Here is a 19,514-nt window from a genome sequence, read left to right as displayed (position 1 = left end):
CTGAATCTGAGGGGTTGGGAGGCTTATTAATCAGCCCTGAGAGCATACCTCCTTTCTCAGTACCTCCCCCCTTTTCTTCTGGATACTATTTCCCCCAAAGTATCCTTCCCTTCTTTCCTAGTCAAAAACTTACTGTATTCTTCAGATTTCAGTTACTGTGACAAAATACCTGAAATAATCAACTTAAAGAGAGGAAAGGTTTGTTCTGGCCCATTGTTTCAGAAGTTTTGGTCCTTGATGGCTTGGCCTGCTGTGGGGATGTCTGGTGGAGGATACCTGCTTATCTCATGGTGGCTAGGAAGCAAAGAGAGGAAGAGGTTCTGGGGTCCTTTTCATTTCAAAGGGCACTCCCCTGATGATATAACTTTCTCGTATTAAGCGCCAGCTTTTTAAGGTTTCACTACCTCCAAGTAGTGCCATGGACTAGGGACCAAGTCTTCAACACATGAGCCTTTGGGGAATATTCCAGGTATAAATTATTGTACTTACAATCTATATGCTCACCAGTAGGATACTAGCTAAATAAATTACCTTAGACATCCTCTCGGTGAGGTATGGTAGACCTACGAAGGAATTCTGTCAATGGAGATGATGTTTGTTGACATGGAAATTTTCAAAGGTATGCATTAAAACACAATAATATAGAATATGTTATTTTATATATATGGAATATACATAAAAAGCACATGTCCCTCCCTCCACAGTTGCTTTTAAAATAGGATCATTTGTAACTTCTATGTGATTCAAATATAACATGCATGTTCTCTGTAAATAAGGCAAATGTTCTGCCCATGTGCACATGATTTTTTTTCCCCTCTCCCCTCCCATTCTTTTTCCTTCCCACTTATTCCTTTCCTTTGCTGAAAGAACATTTGTGAAACTGATGAGATAACTCCCTGGATATGAGAATAGAGAGAGATTTGCTTTGATTTTTTTCTTCATATTTTTCTTTAATGCATAGATATTTTCATAATTAGCGAGTATTCTATCTAAGTAACAAAAAGATATTTCTTTTGAAGGGGAAAAAAAATGAAAAAGACAGACAGAGGGAGGAGGGGTGGGAAGAGAGGCACCAGTGAAAATACCTGCAGTTTCGTAGGACTTTGTTTTGTTTTCTACAGATTTTCTGGAGGAGGGTGTGAATGTGACTTCGCTTTTCTTCGAAGTGTAGATATGAATGAGCTGGCTCTTGTGGAATCTCTTCCTTGGGCTCTCCCTCTTCTTCCCCCATTGTGAGCAGCCCCTAAGCACAGCATGGACCAGACATTAACTGTTCACTGGCAGATTGTTGTGCTCGTAGATGAGAAGTTAGCATTGAGTGCGTCTCGCACATGACAAGAAACGCTCTGGGCACAGGAGCCTCTCTTACTGGGAGGCATTCAGGCAATGAAGTATTCATGCCCTGCCCCTCTGATACCTTGGTGAAACCCATGTCCTGTTTTTAGTCTTTTGGGGCCTTTGAATGCAAACAGTCAAGGAACATGTAGCCAGCTGCTCGCATCCTGATGCTGGGGTGGCTTAGACCACTGGGGATGGTGGGTGTAAAGGCAGTCAACCTTCCTGTGCCTCCATGCCTTCCTCTGTGAAGTAGGAGCCCTGCCTAGCTCAGCACACACACTGGGCAAGTTGGCATTTGCCAACACTCTGCAGTGCACAAGCATGCCAGATATTTCACATGCTTCAGTTGTGATGCTGGGAGGGATAGATAGGGATGAGGTTGCTGATGTCAGTTGGGAGCGAGCCCCGTTTTTGAAGGTTCCATTTAATAATTTTTTTTTTCATTTTACAATGGTGAGGAAGCAATATGCATGCAGTAGAAACCCTACTTCAGATGTTGAATTGGGAACTTTTCCTGAGCCAGTGCTATGAAATATGATGCTGTCTTGTGATGTTGGGCATAGGCAGCGGAGCTGTAGCTTCCAGTCAGCCCCGTGATCAGGAGGGAAACAGCCAATACTCTATAGTGGGGTGTGCCGCTAAGAGTGATGTTTGGTAGGCAGGTGAATTCAGTGCATTTTCCATGTATAATATTTTCCATTTAAGATGTGTATTGGGGTGTAAGTCAAGGAGCATGTCTACTATATTTTGAATATATGTGCTATGTATTAGTAATAGATTTTAGTGAAGACTTTGTGCTTTGGGCACAATTCAGATTCTTTCTAATTATAGAGGTAATATACATGATTGTAAAAACTTCACAGGTTTCATTAATCTGTAAGAGGAAGTCAGCATCTCCCCACTGTAAGTTAGTCATTGTTGATTTTTCCTAAGTATGTAAATATTAAAAAGCACCCCAACAGTTTATTATGCCTTTCATTAGCAAATTGTGTTTCTATGAAGATGTTTTTCTAGAATTTGTGTGTTTAATATTGCTATTTTAAATTTGCCTAATTTTTTCCCCTCACTCTGATATCTGAAAAATGCCACTGAACTCCTTATCCATTGTGGAGAGAGCCATTTATAATACACTATCTGGACATTTCTGTTCCAGGTAGCAGAAGGCCAAGGCTCAATTACCAGTAATTGTTATAGAAAGTACATGTGCTCCGTGGAATGTTAATTATTGGCATTCATCGCCTAAGCTAAGCAGTTGATAATCATTCTTTTTGAATTGCTATTCAGGGGCAGGAGGGGGGGCTATTTCAGTAGTAACTATTCTTCTCACTCCATCGCCAACAGGTTACACCTTTTCATGATTGACTTTCCTAATATAGCATATTCTAGACTATCATTTAAAATGAAAAGAAACTAAATAAGTCAAAAAGAATTAAGGAACTGAGCAGAATGGAAATGCCATGGAGGATGGTTATTGAAAAGTGTGAAATGCCTCGTTTGACCCTGTTGTCCTTTTTTTAGGAAAAAGCGGAGCAGGCACCTCCCAGTCCACGAGAGCTGGCACAATCTGAACGAGCGAACAATCCAAGTAAGTAATGAGCAAGAACTTCACTATAGCTTTGCAATAGTACTAGGACTTTATAGTCCTCCTTCGTGTCCGTGGGGTGGGGCAGGGTGGGGGACTCAGTTCCGTGATCCTGCAGAGATGGCAGAACCCAAGAATACTCAAATCCCTTGTATAAGATGTCCTAATGTTTGCATAGAACCTATGCATTACCTTCTGTATACTTTTAATCCTTGTTAGATTAGTTACTTACTACAATGTAACCGCTAAATGAACAGTTGTTATACTGTATTGTTAGGGAATGATGATCAAGGAAAAAGTCTGTTTGTGTTCAGTACACGTGTGTGATTCTTTTCCCCAAATGATTTCAATTCATGATTGGTTGAATTCATGGATATACTGCAAAAATTATTCTTGACACAAATGAGTAAGAGTCTAATCTTACTGTTTTAAGGAAACAAATTCTAATATAGTCATCTATATTTCAATGAACAGACTTCACTGAGCTAAACTTCAAAAATCTGTTTTATGCAAGTTTCTTGGTATTCCACTTAAGGCGATTTGATGTTACCTTTTGTGAGGGATCCTGCACAGGGGAACCCCTTTGTTTTAGCATTTTCGTATGTTTTATTAGCCTGGTTTTGCATGTATGTATTCTTGGTATTTCTTGACCCTTTTCGAGTTTCTTCTGTTCCTTCTCTTCTGGGTCATTATGAGGAAGTAAGGAATCACATTAAAGGAATACAAAGTTACTTCATAAATTAGAGAAACTGATAGAGGATGGGGAGTCTACTCCCTACATGAAGCACAAACAATGTAATGGATTATTGTAGCGTTTAAGTACAAGGAATCACAAGGTTTAGAGCTGGTAGGCATTAGAATAATCAAGAGTTTTAAAAATTGCTTAATGAGAAAGAAGATGACTTTAGCCAAAATCAAAGCTGAGATCTAACTAGGAAGTCAAATAAATGTGTTCCCAAGCATTAGAAGATTCATAAAAGCAGTCAGGATTTTCTGTGACAAGCCTAATTTCAGGGTCACATTTCAGAAAACATTCATATGAGATGATGGAAGGGAAAGATATTGGTTTATGAGTACTGGTTTTGAAATTTTGAACTATTTTGACTCATTACATTGTATTGTTTAGAATGATCTCTTTCAAGCTGAAATAATCTCGATCTTGGTATCGATGTTCATTTAGAATTCTGTTAATGCTTTCGTCAGAAAATTATAAGAAAAATTACACGGAGAGAATTTCCATAGTGTATCTCTCCTCCTTTGTCTTTACATCGTACTTTCAGATACACTCTAGGTATCAGATATACCCACGCAGTGTCCTGAAGGGGAATTTACAGAACAGTACAGGGAATAGCCTTCCGCTAGAAGGGAGCTAGTTCTCCATTCTGGCTTAGAGTTAAGCAGCACACAGTTGAGGCTGGGTCTCTGATGCGTTGCAGTTCCTGAAACACGGCTTAAAAGGACAAAGGAGCATTTCTCCACATTGAACTCCACTTCTCAACCTCCCAGAGTTCTTACCTGTAAGTGCACTCTGACATGGGCTTCAGTCCTTGTTCACAGGTAGCACATCAGAAAAGGAAAAGTGAAGGACACGGCTTGGTTTAGAACAGGCTATTCCACAGAGGACTGAACAATGCTGGCACCACCCAAAACAGCCACCAGTGCAGGCCACTCAGTCCTGGGGATGGAGGTCCCTTCCCTATGCCAGTGTTGGGGGAGCAGAACCAGAGCCAAGCCCACTGTATCCAGCCAGGAGCTGGGGTGGGGCTTCCCTGCTCTCAGAAGATGCTGGAAAAAGACCGTTGCCAGGGAGGACTAGAGCACATGTGAACTCGTGGCCAAGCAGCCAGGCACAGCCCTGCCGCCAGAGCTAAATGGAGCAGCGTCCTGGTGGGCACAGTGACTCAGGCTGCAACCTCCGCAGTCTTCCACCAGGCAGTGGCTGCAGACTGCCCCGGCCCTACCACTCCATAGGGAGGAGTAGGCAGGGAGAGTGGTGGAAAAGACAAACAAAACAACCCACCCCAAATGAGTCTCCAAACCAACATTCCAAAACACACGAAGCAATCCCATACTAGGAAATACAGCTAACAAAATCAACAGATGACCAATTTAGACCATATGCCATAAAAATAAGTCTCACAAAGGCTTTGAAATAGGCATGTTTATATTACGCAGATGAATGAAAGACTAATGTCTGTAACACTGCAAGAAATCATGAACACAACCTGAAGAAACAAAGCAAGAATAGCTGGGTATGAAAAAGAACTGCTAGAAATTTTGAAAATGAAATATTTCAAAAACTGAAGTATTTTTATGGACGATTATTGATATTATTATATCATTTCCATTTTTTTTAAAGTGTTGTCTTCTCTCCAAAGGGGGTTCAAGAGTTGGAAGTTAGTCCTAAGAGAGTCAACTTGCATAGATTGCAGAGAGGTAAAGGTAGAGGAGGTGAGCAGTTAGGTACCAAGGATCCTACGATCTTTTGGGGAGGGAGAAGTAGAGAAGGAAACTCAGAGATAACAGAGATAAGAGCTGAGAATTGGCCAGAACTGAAAAAAGATACAATTCTCAAATTGCACTCAAAGAACTACCAAGGAAAAAGGAAGATTACTTCATATCTAAAAGCATTTAGGGCTAGTCCAAAATGTGGAAGAGAAGAAGTCTTGAAGGAAAACACAGATGTACTTACACATAAATAACCTTGGGGTTGATGTTGACTTAGACACAATAAATGCCAGAGACAATGTGATGTACTCTCAAAGTGCTGAGGCAAAAAATAACTGTCCATCTAGAATTTTATACTAACATATTGCTCCACAGTGAGAGCAAAGTACAGCTTTCTAAGGCAAAGATGGAGAAAATGGGTTTACCAGTAAAGACCAAAAGAGTAATTAAATTTACTTCATGAAGAAGGAATGTGAAACATGGCATATAAGGAACAGTAATGTGCAGAGGCATCGGTACAATGTTGAAGATGTAATCCCATATGAATTGTTAAGATAAGGTTAAGCTGAAACTCCATATAGATGTTGAGAGTGTGTATGTGTGTCTCTGCGGGATGCGGATTACTCAGTGGTTAAATCCTAAAAGGACTTCATATAGAAAGAGTAAAATGTGAAATAACTGGGCTTCTTTTTAGGGAAAAAATATATTTAATCACGCGTTTTAACATATTATGTTCAACTAAAATATTGACCGTTATTACTGAAAGAATACACATATAATTTATAGCTTTTAACCTAACAGAAAAAAGTACAAGGGGATACATATTTTTAAAAAAAATCAAACAACATCAAGTAGAAAAAGAAGAAAAATTAAGATATGAAAGAGAGAAGATATTAAACAGAAAATACAATGTAAGATAGTAGGGGTAATCCCATATATATACACCACAGTATTGCCAGACTTCCGTTGGTAGGACCCTGTACCCAACAGAGAGACAGTCTTGATTCTTCTTAAAACCTGTCTTAACTTTTTTGAGAAATTGACCATATATGGAAAGTTGCACTAAATTTTAAGCAATCTATTCAACGCAAGCCACGTTCTTTGACCCAGTGTGATTAAATCAGACGTCAACACAAAAAGTTCAAGAAAAAACATGTAAACATGTTTGTGGAAACTTTAAAAGAGACCCATATTTTTACTCATGGGTTAAAGAGAAACTCACAATGGAAATGTCAGGCATTTAGAACCTAATGGAAATGAACGTAGTACAAGTGGAAAGTTGTATAGTGCTACTAAAGTAGGACTAAATTCCTAAGCTTCAAAAGGAAGAAAAATTGAAATTAGAAAAATGCAAATTGAATAAGTCTAAGAAATGCAGAAGGAGTAATTATAAAAATTAAAATGAGAAATTATTGAAATAAAGTGTCAATAAACAAGAACAAAATGAAAGCCAGTCTTTATTCAAAACAAAACAAACAAACAAAAAACATCCTAACAGTAAGCCTCTAGCACAGATGTGTAGAAGGACAAAGGCATGAAAGAAGATAGACAATTTATTGCAAAAATATAAAAGTAAAATTGATTCTTTTTGAAATCATTTTTTTTTTTTTTTTGGTGGTCTTGGGGATTGAAGTAGTGTTGTTGGGGCCTCATGCATGCTAGACATGTGCTCTATTATTGAACTACATCTCCAGCCTCCAGATACAGAAATATTAAATAACTCTGGCAATAATCATTACTGGCCCTTCAAAAATACCGAGGTTGTTCTGTAGATTAATGTTAGCAAACTTTCCAGGAACAAATAATGTCTTTCTTTATACAAATGTTTTCAGAGGTAGACAGAGGACCAAGAACTTTCCCCCATTTATATGTTCAGGTAGCTTTGAAACAATACTAGAAATCAAAATCCCATTTCACATGTTTACAAAATGAAACAAAAGTCTAAGTAAAACATAAATGAATCAGATTCAGCAATTTCTCTTAAATGAAATGTAAAACAATTAATATGACCAAGTTTGGGTTATTATAGTAATGCAAGGATGGTTTACCATTGTAGGCAGTAACACATTTAATATAAAGATTAAAGAAAAAGTAAGTGGTCATCCCACTAGACATAAAAAGAGAATTTTCCGCTCACTGTAACACAGAAAAAACAACAACAAATTTCTTAAGAGACCAGGACTGAAAAGGAAACTTTTAATATTTTAAAATTGATTGGTCGAGGCTGGGGTTGTGGCTCAGTGGTAGCTAGTGCCTAGCACATGTGAGGCTCTGGGTTCAATCCTCAGCACCACATAAAGATAAATAAATAAAATTAAGGTATTATATCCATCTACAACTACAAAAAATATTTTTTTAAAAAATTGATTTGTCAAGAACCTACAGCTTGCATCATCCATAATGGAGAAATATTAGAGTCATGCCCAGGAAAATCCAGAATCAGACATAGATGTATACTAGAGGTCTTAGCAATTGCAATAAAACAATAAATGAAGACACAAAAATGTAAACTTTGAAATGGAAGAAATAAAATCTGTATTTATTTGCAAATAATATGACTATTCAAATAGAAAATGTACACAGATATACAAACTATTTTTAAAATATTTGTTTATTTTTTTAAGTTGTAGTTGGACAAAACACCTTTATTTTATTTATTTATATGTGGTGCTGAGGATCAAACCCAGGGCCTTACACACGCTAGGTGAGTGCTCTACTGCTGAGCCACAACCCCAGCCCTGATATACAAACTTTTAAAATGAATAAGAGTTCAGTAAGATGGCAGATATAATGTGATATCAACAAGTAAAATTTAATAGTATTCTTGTATACTAATAAGAAACAATCAGGAAATATAATGCCCAAAGAAATCTCATTTATATTAGTAATGAATTTTTTTTTTCTTTTTTGGTACCAGGAATTCAAGGGTATGTAACCACTTAACCTCGTTCCCAACCCTTTTTAAATTCTTTTTTTTTTTTTTTTTTTTTTTTTTTGAAGCAGGGTCTTGCTAAATTGCTGAGGGCCTCACTAAGTTTCTGAGGCTGGCTTTGATCTTGTGATCCTTCTGCCTTAGCCTCCTAAGTTGCTGGAATTGCAGGAGTATGCCTCCATGCCTGGCAATAATGAAAATTATAAGGTGTCTAGGAATAAACTCAACAAGATTACCAGACATAGGATGTTGCTAAAGAGATTAAAGTCCTGAAGAAGTGGAGAGTTATACTATGGTCATAGATGAGAAGACAGAATATAGTGAAGATTATCACATCTTTTCAAGTTTATCTTTAAATTAGTTGCAGGTGCAACCAAATATCCAGCAGAGTTTTATGTGACTTGACAAATGTTTCCTAAGTTTAATAAGGAAGAGTGAAACTTAGTAAGACTTTGTAATAGCCAAGAGAAATGTGAAGAAGGACAAGACATGTGGAGAGGTGATTTGCACTATCAGATAGCAAGACTTCTCATGAGACTTCAACAAGAAGAAAGTATATGGTTTACTCATGGGCAGAGAGAGAGATCCAAGGATCAGAGTAGATACCCTGTTGACACCAGCACATTAACAGAAATGACATACTGCAACAATAGTCATGGGAGAACCGAGATCACAGGAAACGTGACTATTTATATTGGGGGCGAGTCGGGTGCCTGGAACCTTACTATGTATTATACCTAATACTCAATTTTAGGCAAGAAAATAACAAGAGTGAAAAAAAGAAAGTGTCCTTTATTTATTTGATTAACAGAAATTAATGAATAGTGAGAATCTTCATGTAGTATGTCAAAATCAGACTATACTAAATAAGATGTAGCTGTACTATAAAGGAAGAAATGGTAAGTTTGTGTATAAGTGTACGTTTTTATGCAAACACACAAGATGATATTTAAAATACTAAAAGCACACTTCAACCTGGGGAAAAAAATGTAATGCATGTATCATGTGGAGAATTACTGTCTTCTGTTTATTTTAAAAAAAAGTTCTGTAAGTCCTATAAATAAAACAAGTAACAGTCAAATAGAAAAACTAGCAAAGTGCATGAGCAGGCAGTTTGCAAAAAAAAAAAAAAAAAAAAAGCAAACTGATTCTGGAGACTTATTTTACATGAAAAATAAGGAAACCAACAGAGCTGGAAATCAAGGGAGCCAGTGCTCCGAGGTCTGTTTCAGGGAACAGAAGGGCACAGTCCCTCTTTCAAGTGTGTCCAAGTGCAGTGTTCATCTTCCCTCTTGGCACATGCACAGCCCTGGGAGTCTGTGATGAGTGGACCTGGGATGTGCTGCTCTCTGGCAGTGCAGTACAAAGGCTCATTCCCTCCCTGGGAGCGGTCAGCCAGGCTCCCAGGCCAGCATGGAGCACAGTCTGCAGGACCTATAGGAGTCTGTGGTGTGTCTTCTCAGTACTTCCCTCACATCTTCTTTCCCTTCCCTTCCCATTCTTGTGCCTGACACCAAGTTCATCCTGTGGAATTCTTTTTAACAAAGTGCCATGGGATGTGTGATCAAATATGACAAGATATAGTGCCATTTTTTGTTGTTGATTTTCTTTTTCTGCTTCCTTAATTTTCAAGTCCTGGTCAGATACTCTGATTTAGATCTGGAGTTGCCTGGTTCCTTACAAGGGGCCTGATGTTGAGAATATAAGATTAGCTGTGACTTTCCTTGACCTGTTACTTCTATCTGGCAAAGAGGATTTATTGCTCTTGTTTTATTACCTTGTTCCTAACATAAGCTGCTTATTTTTGTGTGACAGTTGCTAAAAATGCTTCATGCCTTTCTTAGTAGCACCCTGCAGGATGGGGTGCATTTTCCTTTGAAAGTGCATGGTTTTGTAATAGCTGGAATTACTCTTAAACAATTTCTAAGAACTATTTCTTCATTGTGGTAAAATATATAAAACACAATTTACCATTCTAATGATTTTAAGAATGCAGTTCAGTGACATTAATTATATTCACAGTGTTGAGCAACCATCACCATTATCTATTTCCAAAACTTTCTAGCACCCCAAACAAATTTGTACCCATTAAGCAATAATTCTCCCAGCCCTGGTAACCTCTAATCTACTTCCTGACTCTGAATTTGACTATTCTAGGTAACTCATATAATTGGAATTATATAATGTCTATTCTTTTGTAACTGGCTTCTTTCATCTGGCATATTTTCGAGGTTCATCCATTTTACACCTATTAGAATCTCATGTCACTTATACCCGAATAATATTTCTGTTGTATGGATATACCACATTGGTTTGTCCATTCATTGTAGATGGGCGCTTGGGTTGTTTCCCCCTTTTGGTTTTGTGCATAATGTTCCTATGACCACGGACATTGCAGTGCAATGGTGGAATGGGAATCAAAGCCAAGTGCATTTAGCACCAGGTTTAAGATAATTCAAGAGGGCCACCAGGCACACACCTGAAAATACATAAAAATGATACTTGAAGGAGCTTTGCCTTTCCCCTGTCCGCTTTCTCCAGAGAACATAGATTTCTTGAGGACTCTAACCAAGTCTTACTTTAATCCTGAAGGTTCTACCTTAGTGCGCTTTCTGGAGTCATGTTTCATAGATATTTATTTAATGAATTCCTGAACTCACATGTCCTAAATAGACGTGAGTTCCAGAAAACTCTCAAGCCCTGCCTGCACATGTGACATTCTGGTAATTCCAGGCAAGCAAAGACAACCAGCTGACAAAGCCCTTCCCTTCTTGCCAGGCTATTCCCGGGCATCAGGAGAAGCTTGGATAAGGACAGGATCATAGAGAATACACACAAGTCTTCCAAGAAGACAGTGGCTCCTCCTGGTTGCTTTTGAACCAGGCTTGCAGAATCTTTAATGACCTCTCATTTCGTCCAGCAGTCTTACAAAAATGGCTTCCAACTTTTAATCATTTCTTTGTATTCATGTACATGTAAAAGTAACTTTTGTTTTTCTCAGTTATCATTTCCTCATGGCTAAACTATACTATTTTCAAAAATAAGTTTCTTTTTCCAAAATGCTAAATAGAATACTGAATAGTTGTGAATATGGGCCTCTGATTGGCTGTTGATGCCTAAGATTATGCTAATTTTGATTTGTTAGTCCACTTCCCCCCAATATGCCTAACACTTTTTATTGAGGTTGAGATGCCAGAAAAGCTAGGAGAATCATCGTATAATCCTTTCCCCACAAAATTCTTCCAATGTCCATGTTCTTTTTGCTTTATGGACTGTGAAATGGGTCATACCACATAGAATAAGGGCATATACACATGTTGGTGATGATCCTCCTGTAATGTCAGGTAATGTGATGATATTGTAGTCTTCTAGATTTCTGTGATTTCTTTCTTCCCATCTTCTACTTCCTCCATGTTTAGGTGACTTCCCTATTATAAAATTAAGATCTTAAACTATTAAGAATCTCCATACTTAGAAGTTTAGGTTAGTAACTGATTTTTATGTATTCAAGGACTGAGCAAAGAAGTAACTATTTTATCCAAATAATGGGATTTAATGTCAAAAAAGGTATGAGAAGGGAATGGGGGATGGCTCAATAAGCCCTATGATGTTAGAATGTAACTGAATTTTTCAGTATGAACTCATGAAGGTATCCAGTATTAAATTATAATTGTTTTTTGTTTGGTAGGGGAGGAAAAAATCTTTCCTATTTATTTTTTGATTTACATAAAATTTATTTAAATGTTAATATATGCTGATATATCAAAACATTGTCATCACCATACTTATCACAGTTAACACATCTATCACCTTAATATTATATTTGTGTGTGTTGAGAACATTTTACCCCATTGAGTCCACCTAACTGCCCCATGATGGAGGTATTATTATTTCCACGGGAAGAAGCAGAGGCCAGAGGTGGGCGAGTTGCCCTGACCACACCCATCATGTGTTACACAACTGAGATTTGACCAAGGCTGGTAGACTCCTCTTTGAGCCTTTGGTTCCTCTGCTTTTCGTACCTCCAGATTAGCCTGCCTTCCTTATCCAGGCCCACCAGTATTCTCCTTCCTTTTTGGCTCTTGAGATTTTTTCAGGGACTCGAACTGAGATTTCAACTGTAGGGATCAATTTTCCTTGGCCTTGAAGGCAGCCAAGGAGATGGGATCTTTGCAGCCCCACCCCCATCATGGACCGTGGCTTCCCCTTAATTGTGCTTATTCCTTCCTTTCCACTTTGAAGATCATTTGTCTTAATAAGGAAGATAGGAACAAAAAGGCATTGAGGAGCTTGCATTCTCTCTGTCTTTCCCCAATGTCAAGCAAGCAGCAGACCTCTTCCTCCTGGTCCTTATTTGGAGCAGAACTGAAAAAGCCATTGTCGTCCTTTGTCATTTTTCAAGTCTCAGCTATTCTGGGCCTTCGCTTTCCTGATGCTCTGACAGTTCACGCCACTCTTTTGTCTCGTCCCTTTGAGCAGATAATTGGACTCCATTAATGTTTCATGTTTCCTTTAGCTGTCAGGATGCTCCCTGCTCAATAGAGGGCTTTATCCCAGCAACTCTTTCTGTTCTCCTGGTGGGTTTGCTTTTCCTCCGCTCATTTGCCCTGTGGTTCTCCCGTGACTTCCATTCATTCGTTCATTCGTTCGTTCACTCGTTAAACGAGTGTGTCTGGTGCTTGTCAAAGCCATGAGAGGCATGGGGCCCAGGCCTAGGGCATACACAGTGATCCCTGTGTCAGTTCTGTCTTAATGATCATGTAACGTGTGGATCCTTTTGCCCAAGGAAGTATAAATTCTTTTTAGGTTATAGCAGGATTCATTTAGAAATAAATAATTCTTTTATTTAATTCTGAAAGAATATCTTTAAATTTCCTCCATGTAAAAAAAAAAAAAACCCAAAATTATCCTTTCTCTTACAATTCAATATTGTTATATTTTTTCCACCATATTGTACCTTATCTAATTTTCAAAAAATCTATAGTTAACCTGTGTTAATCAGCCTCCATCCGTATCAGTACATAGAAAGCTTTTTTTAAAAAAAAAAATTTGGAAGGAGTTCTTTTTCTTACATAATTTTAAACTCTATCCCCAAAGTAAGACCTCAAGCTAGAGATTTTAAGGAAGGTTAAAAAGCCCTCTGTCATTCAGTACAGAATGTACTACTGCCTTCAGAAGCAATTTAACAAGATCTCCAAAAATCACTTTCATTAACATAGCTAATGCATACCCCACTGTGAATTAATCCCACTTCTAAGTAGTTACTCAAAAATGTTAGTTCCTCACCTGTGGGCAGGCACTATTATGCATGCATATTTGCAGTGAATCTTTGTAGCTAAAAGGAGTAAACATTTCAGGGGAGTGAAACAGTCTATCAACTATCCAGGGTTGGAGAGCCTGCTGCTGTCCTCTCCTCCGCCATTTCCTATAGGACATGGCTGGTCCTATGATTGGTCGCTGTTCAACTCTAGATTCAATTCTGACCAAGTCCTTGATAGCATTCTCCATGAGATGATGTTAACTTTTAGTTTCTTAACCCTCCCATTTTTGTCAATGTATATTTATTTTTTATATTTTTAGTTGTAGATGGACACTTTTTATTTTATTTATTTATTTTTATGTGGTGCCGAGGATTGAACCCAGTGCCTCACATTTGCTAGGCAAGCACTCCACCACTGAACTAGAGCCCCAGCCCCTTGTCTGTGTATTTTTAAATGTGTTTGGTTGTCAAATAGCATAAACTAATAACTAATGCTTCCTGCTGGAGGACTCTGTGCAGTGAATGGGGACTCTTGTATCCCTGTTCTTGATGGAGGAATAGGCTGAGTCCTGTATCATAGAAGGTGGACTAGCTGTGGAGCAGATGGGGCAGTTCTCAATGTAATTCTGTGGCTCCTGTGGGAGGCCTCTCAACTTTCTGACTTACCACACCACACGGCACCTGTACACGTCCCTTGGGCACAGTGACAGACTGGTTGCTTTTCTGGAACCTGCTATTGATTTGTGACCTTCTCTATCTGGTGTATTAGCCACCCATCATCCAGGATTAGCTATAACCATTTCTGTATGTTTAAATTCAGCTGTTCTTTGGTCCATACCACTACTACCTTCTCCCTGGGCACTTCCCTTTGTTCTCCACTGACCATTAAAATAAGTTGCTTCCTCTTTGTATTCCTTTCCAACTTTTTACTTTTCTTCTAAACATACCACACTTTGTTTTATGATTTGTCAAACATATCTCTGTTCTAACAGTTTATTTCTAGGTGTAGTCACACAGTTACCAAGATATATAGTGGAACCTCCACCTCAATTCAAAGTGGGACATACTTCATCTTTTTTATGTGTTAATAATTTAGTTCATTCGTTCATTTGTTCGTTCCTTCGTTCCTTCCTTCCTTCCTTCCTTCCTTCCTTCCTTCCTTCCTTCCTTTTGTTGGTACTTGGGATTGAACCCAGGGATGCTTTACCACTGATCCAATCCCCAGCCTTTTTAACTGTTTTTGAGTCAGGGTCTTGCCAAGTTGCTGAGACTAGCCTTGAACTTGAGATCCTCCTGCCTCACCTCTTGAGATTACAGGTGTGCTCCACTGTGCCTAGCTTCTTTACAGTTTCTCACACTTTTGGAGACTGCATATCCAAGATCAAGGCCTTGGCAGTTTCAGTGTTATATGAGGGTCCACATCTTCACAGATGCCATCTTTCTTTGTTTTTTGTCTGGGAGAAGAGTTAAATGAGCTTTCTGGGGTTTGTTTTATAAGGGGGCTCCACCATCATGACCTAACCACCCCATAAGGTCCCACCTCCTCATACCTTCACCTCGGAAGTTAGGTTTCTGTTAACACATAGATTTTCAAGGAAAACAAGCATTCAGACTACAGCGGGATCTCTGTCCTTCCCTTGAGCCAAACCCAATAGGGTAGGATTCAGTATGTCAGGTAAGTGCCAGGAACCTGATTTCACCTATACCACCACCCCCAACCCCTGGTGGTCCTGCCAATGGATGGGTTGACAGAGGAAGCTCTGGGTAAACCACCCCTCTGCCCCATCCTGAGTGCCCTGTCCTGGATAAACTGCATTCCCATCCAGGTCCTGGAGAGCCAGCTCCTGTCTCCTGGGCTTTTCAGTTCTGGGAGATGTGCCAGTTCTTGGAATCGCCTGGTAGGGTTCTCCTGGGATGACTTTCCACCTCCAGATGCCTCAGAATCAAGGCTTTTTTGAGCTGAATACCCTCTCCATGATTGACTTGCCTGGAAACAGAGATCTCATTTTAAAACTCTTCTCTCTGCCAAGCAGTAAGCATAACCATGCTAGGAGAATTTTTGGCCCCTGGTATATGTTCATAGACCAGGAAGTTTATTCATTTCGCCACGGATCTCTTCGTCTGAGGACATGATCTGTACTCCATATTCCCTTTAACTTCCTACTTATCACTAAACTGTACTCAAAATGCAGGATCTTGGGACCTCCCCTCCCCTCCCCATCCCAGCCCTTTTCAGCTTGAGGCATGCCATTTCAGTTGGAAGCCTATTCTTTTATTCCTACAGGATACATCCACCTCCTTTCTCCTTGGTAGTTGCCACTTAACCAGATCAGGTTTTAACTTCTTTGTAGAGGGAATTATTTTTCCAGTGGTAGTAAAAAAAATGTTTCATATCCTTCTGTGCTACTTTATATTTAGCATCGGAATCCTTTTCCAGAGCTTGTTGCTTAAGGCATTACATCTGGGTGGCAGGGATTTTTGTTTTAATTTACACATAAACATTATATGTATTTATGGAGTATCATGATGTCTTGATACATATATAAGTTGTGTAATGTTCAGGTCAAGGGAAGCATCTCTCATCTGTGTCCTTAAACATGCATTTCTTTTTGGTGAAAATATTCAAAAGACATGGGACACACTATGCATTTGCATTGTCATCCTTGCACAGGGGCTGTGCTGATGGCCTCTGTATCGTTCCAATGTGTAGATGAGTCCTGTCTTTGTTAACATCTGTATTCTAGCACCTGAGATGATATTGGATATGCAGTCAGCTTTCAGTAAATATTTGTTGAAGGAGAAAAATGTTGGTCACATGAACGGATTTTAAATTTATGGAGTTAAGTTCATGGAATTATAGAGTGTTAATGTCGAATGTGATAATAAAGATTCCCCAGTGTCTCGTTTACCTTTAAAACATCGACTTTTTTGAGAGCCCAGTGCCAGTGAGTGACAGGCTTTTGGACCATAAGCTGGATTTTCCCTTTTCAATTCCAGTGTTCTTGGACTAATATTTTTAGGGTTGATGGAAAATGGGAACCTTCCAGAATGACAAGTTATTTATATAGTTTCTTGTACCCAGGCTTCTGCCTGATTTATGATGTAATAGAAGAATTAGGAATTAAAATCAAAAGGTTGAAAAGAAACATTAAATTGCCTGAGAAAGATACAGTTTATCTTTCGCCCTTTTTAAATGTATATATATATATTTTTTATATATATATATTTTATATATATATATATATATATATTTTATATATATATATATATATATATATATATATATTTTTTTTTTTTTTTTTTTTTTTTTTTTTTTTTTTTGGTAGATTTCTCTCCTCCTACCCCGTTTCTTCTAAAATACAAAGAGAAAATTGCATAGCTGAATCTGTGCTTTTAAAATGCAATTTGTAGCTCAGGTCCTTGGTCTTTACTTGGCAGGGTGAAACTTTTGGGTAGTGGAAAATTCCTTTAGTGTGTTGTGTAGGCTCTGTGGTGCAGAATTCAGGCAGTCTTAAAGGACCCAACAGAGGTTTAGTAATGCCCAGGTGCTTCCTTGCAACAATGTGGCAGGATAAAATATAAGAGAGAATACTTTACAAACTTTACCAGGTGACGCTCACTGAGTCTTGGATGCCAGGTCTTTAATTTTAATGAACGGAATCATTGAGTAAAATAAGTAGATTTCCTTATTTTAAAAATAGATTATTGTACAATGCCCTAAAACGTAGATTAAAATATACATCTCAGTGGAATCAAGGCACACAGGGATTAATCATTATCTTGCTTTTTTTGTTGTTTTTTTGGTTTGTTTATTTGTTTGTTTTTTGGTGGTGGTGGTGGTGGTGGTGGTGGTGGTGGTGGTAGAGGTAGAATTGCCTAGTCACCAGGATATCTTGATTTGATTTTGAGATTTGCTCTAGACCTTAGCCTACACCAACTATATGGGGAGTCACCCTGAGGAAATGGTTGTCTCTAAGAGTAGATAGACTTTCTGTGTTTATATAGTTCTATTTATTGAGACTCTGTTGGCACTGAGGCTTTGCATGTACCATTATAAAGTGAACACTTTGAGCAGATCCTACTTAACACAGTCCAGAGGATTGATGGAGGAAGCATGCAAAATTTGTACTAGAAATCCTTATTGTTGTTGGGATAAAGGAATACGTGTTTATTGCAACTCTACAAAGAGATGGACAGACTTGTCTTTAACAAGCCAGTCTGCTTGTCATCACCTGGAGGGGAAGCCAGTTCCAGGTGCCTTTGCACATTCTCCCCTGTTGCATTGGGCCTCCTCCTTATTGGGGTTTTTATGAGTCTTATTTTTCCTCCTGACCAGGTCCACGCCTCATCTTGTTGATTGAATATTTCTTTTTGAGAACTGCCCCTTGACATTTTCCTACAACTAAGCCTGTGTCACCACTGATCATCCAAGATCACATTGAGGCTGACTTCTGTGAGCCCAGCCCCTAAACTGGCCACCCTGAGTGACATCCATTCCTGGAGTTTTTCAGCTCCAATCATGGAGGAGGACCAGTTTGAGTAGGCAAGCTGGCCCAAGAGTCAAGAAAACAGTGACGAGAGGGCAGTTCAGTGATAGGGATGAATGATCCCCACAAGGGCTGGAGTGAGAAGGGGCTGAGCTCAGGCTCAGAGGGGGCAGTGCATAGTGCCATGGGGTGGAGACTCTCTTCATGAAGAGTGAGTGTGGCATTGTGTCACATTTAAGGTAGATTAGGAAGACAGAGACTTTAATTGACCATGTTTGAGGGTATTGACAAATCCAATTTTAAAATGGCTTTTTTTTTTTACTATGGTTAATTATGATAAAACATGCCTAAAATAAAATTTGCCATCTTAACCTTCTTAAGAAGCATACAGTTCAGTGACTTTAAGAACAGTTACCTTGTTACACAACTACCACCAACATCCATTTGTAGAACTCTGTCTTCTTCCCCAGCTGAAACTCTGTACCCATTAAATACCAACTCCCCATTCCCCACACCCCACCACCCTGGCTTCCAGAATTGCGCTGTCTCCATGAATATGACCTCTCTCGGGACCTCATGTAAGTGGATCATAAGGTTTTTATTTATTAATTTTTGTGATGAACTTATTTCATGGAAAGAATGTCCTCAAGGTTCATCCATGTTATAGGGTGACTAGTATCTCTTTCCTTACTAAGCTGAATAATAGTCTTTTATGTGTATATTACATATTCTTTATGCATTCATCCATTGAGGGACACCTAGGTTGTACCCATCTTTTGGTTGTTACAAGTAGTGCTGCTGTCAGCATGGGTATGCATTTGTTTTTAAAGCTCTGTCTTTAGTTTCCCTAGGTATATTCAGTTATCCTTCAGATCTTTGGGGGATTGGTTCCAAGACCCCACAGAAGCCAAAATTTTTTGGATGTTCAAGTCCTTTCTGCAAAATGGTGTAGTTCTTGGATATAACCTGTGTGCATCCTCCCTTATACTTCAGATCATCTCTCAATTACTTGTAATAACTAGTGCAAAGTCAACACTGTAAATAGTTGTTACAGTGCTTGTTTAGGGAATAATAAGGGGGGGAATCTGCCTATGTTTAATATAGGCACAGGGTTTTTGTTTTGGTTTGGTTTGGTTTATCCCCTGAATATTTTTGAGCCATGGTTGGTTGAATATGTGAATGTAGAATCCAAGGAAATGTAGGGTCACTTTCCTGCTTTTACAGTTTATAAATGAAACAAAGAATAACTATATTGACTCTTAGGACTTTCATCTAATTATTGAAGATGTTTAACAATTAAATATTAATATACCCAAATTTTCTATTGCAATGTTTTGATAGGACATTGAGGTGTAGTTCATTTATGTTTCCTTCTCTTTTAAGTTGGAATGGAAATTGTAACATAATTGCTAATTACCAAATCTGTTTTTCATAATGAAATTTATTAGGTCACCTTTCATCAGATTC

General features: G+C 38.6%; 1 protein-coding gene and 1 non-coding gene across 2 annotated transcripts in view; one reads left to right on the top strand and one right to left on the bottom strand.

Moving 5' to 3' along the window:
- Grb10 (growth factor receptor bound protein 10) overlaps positions 1–19,514 on the top strand; it is a 154,615-nt gene that overhangs the window by 49,039 nt on the left and 86,062 nt on the right. The window contains exon 3 of the mRNA XM_076836954.2: positions 2,857–2,923. Coding sequence (XP_076693069.1) covers positions 2,857–2,923 — 67 coding nt within the window. The remainder of the gene's footprint in view (positions 1–2,856; positions 2,924–19,514) is intronic.
- Positions 16,186–16,291, bottom strand: LOC143384048 (U6 spliceosomal RNA). Its single transcript, XR_013089244.1, has one exon. It is a non-coding gene; the product is annotated as a U6 spliceosomal RNA (small nuclear RNA).

Source organism: Callospermophilus lateralis, chromosome 1 (genome assembly GCF_048772815.1).
Source record: "Callospermophilus lateralis isolate mCalLat2 chromosome 1, mCalLat2.hap1, whole genome shotgun sequence".
In the NCBI taxonomy this organism is placed as follows: Eukaryota; Metazoa; Chordata; class Mammalia; order Rodentia; family Sciuridae; genus Callospermophilus; species Callospermophilus lateralis.
Note: the sequence above shows the minus strand (reverse complement) of the source record. Positions and strands in the feature narration are given on the sequence as shown.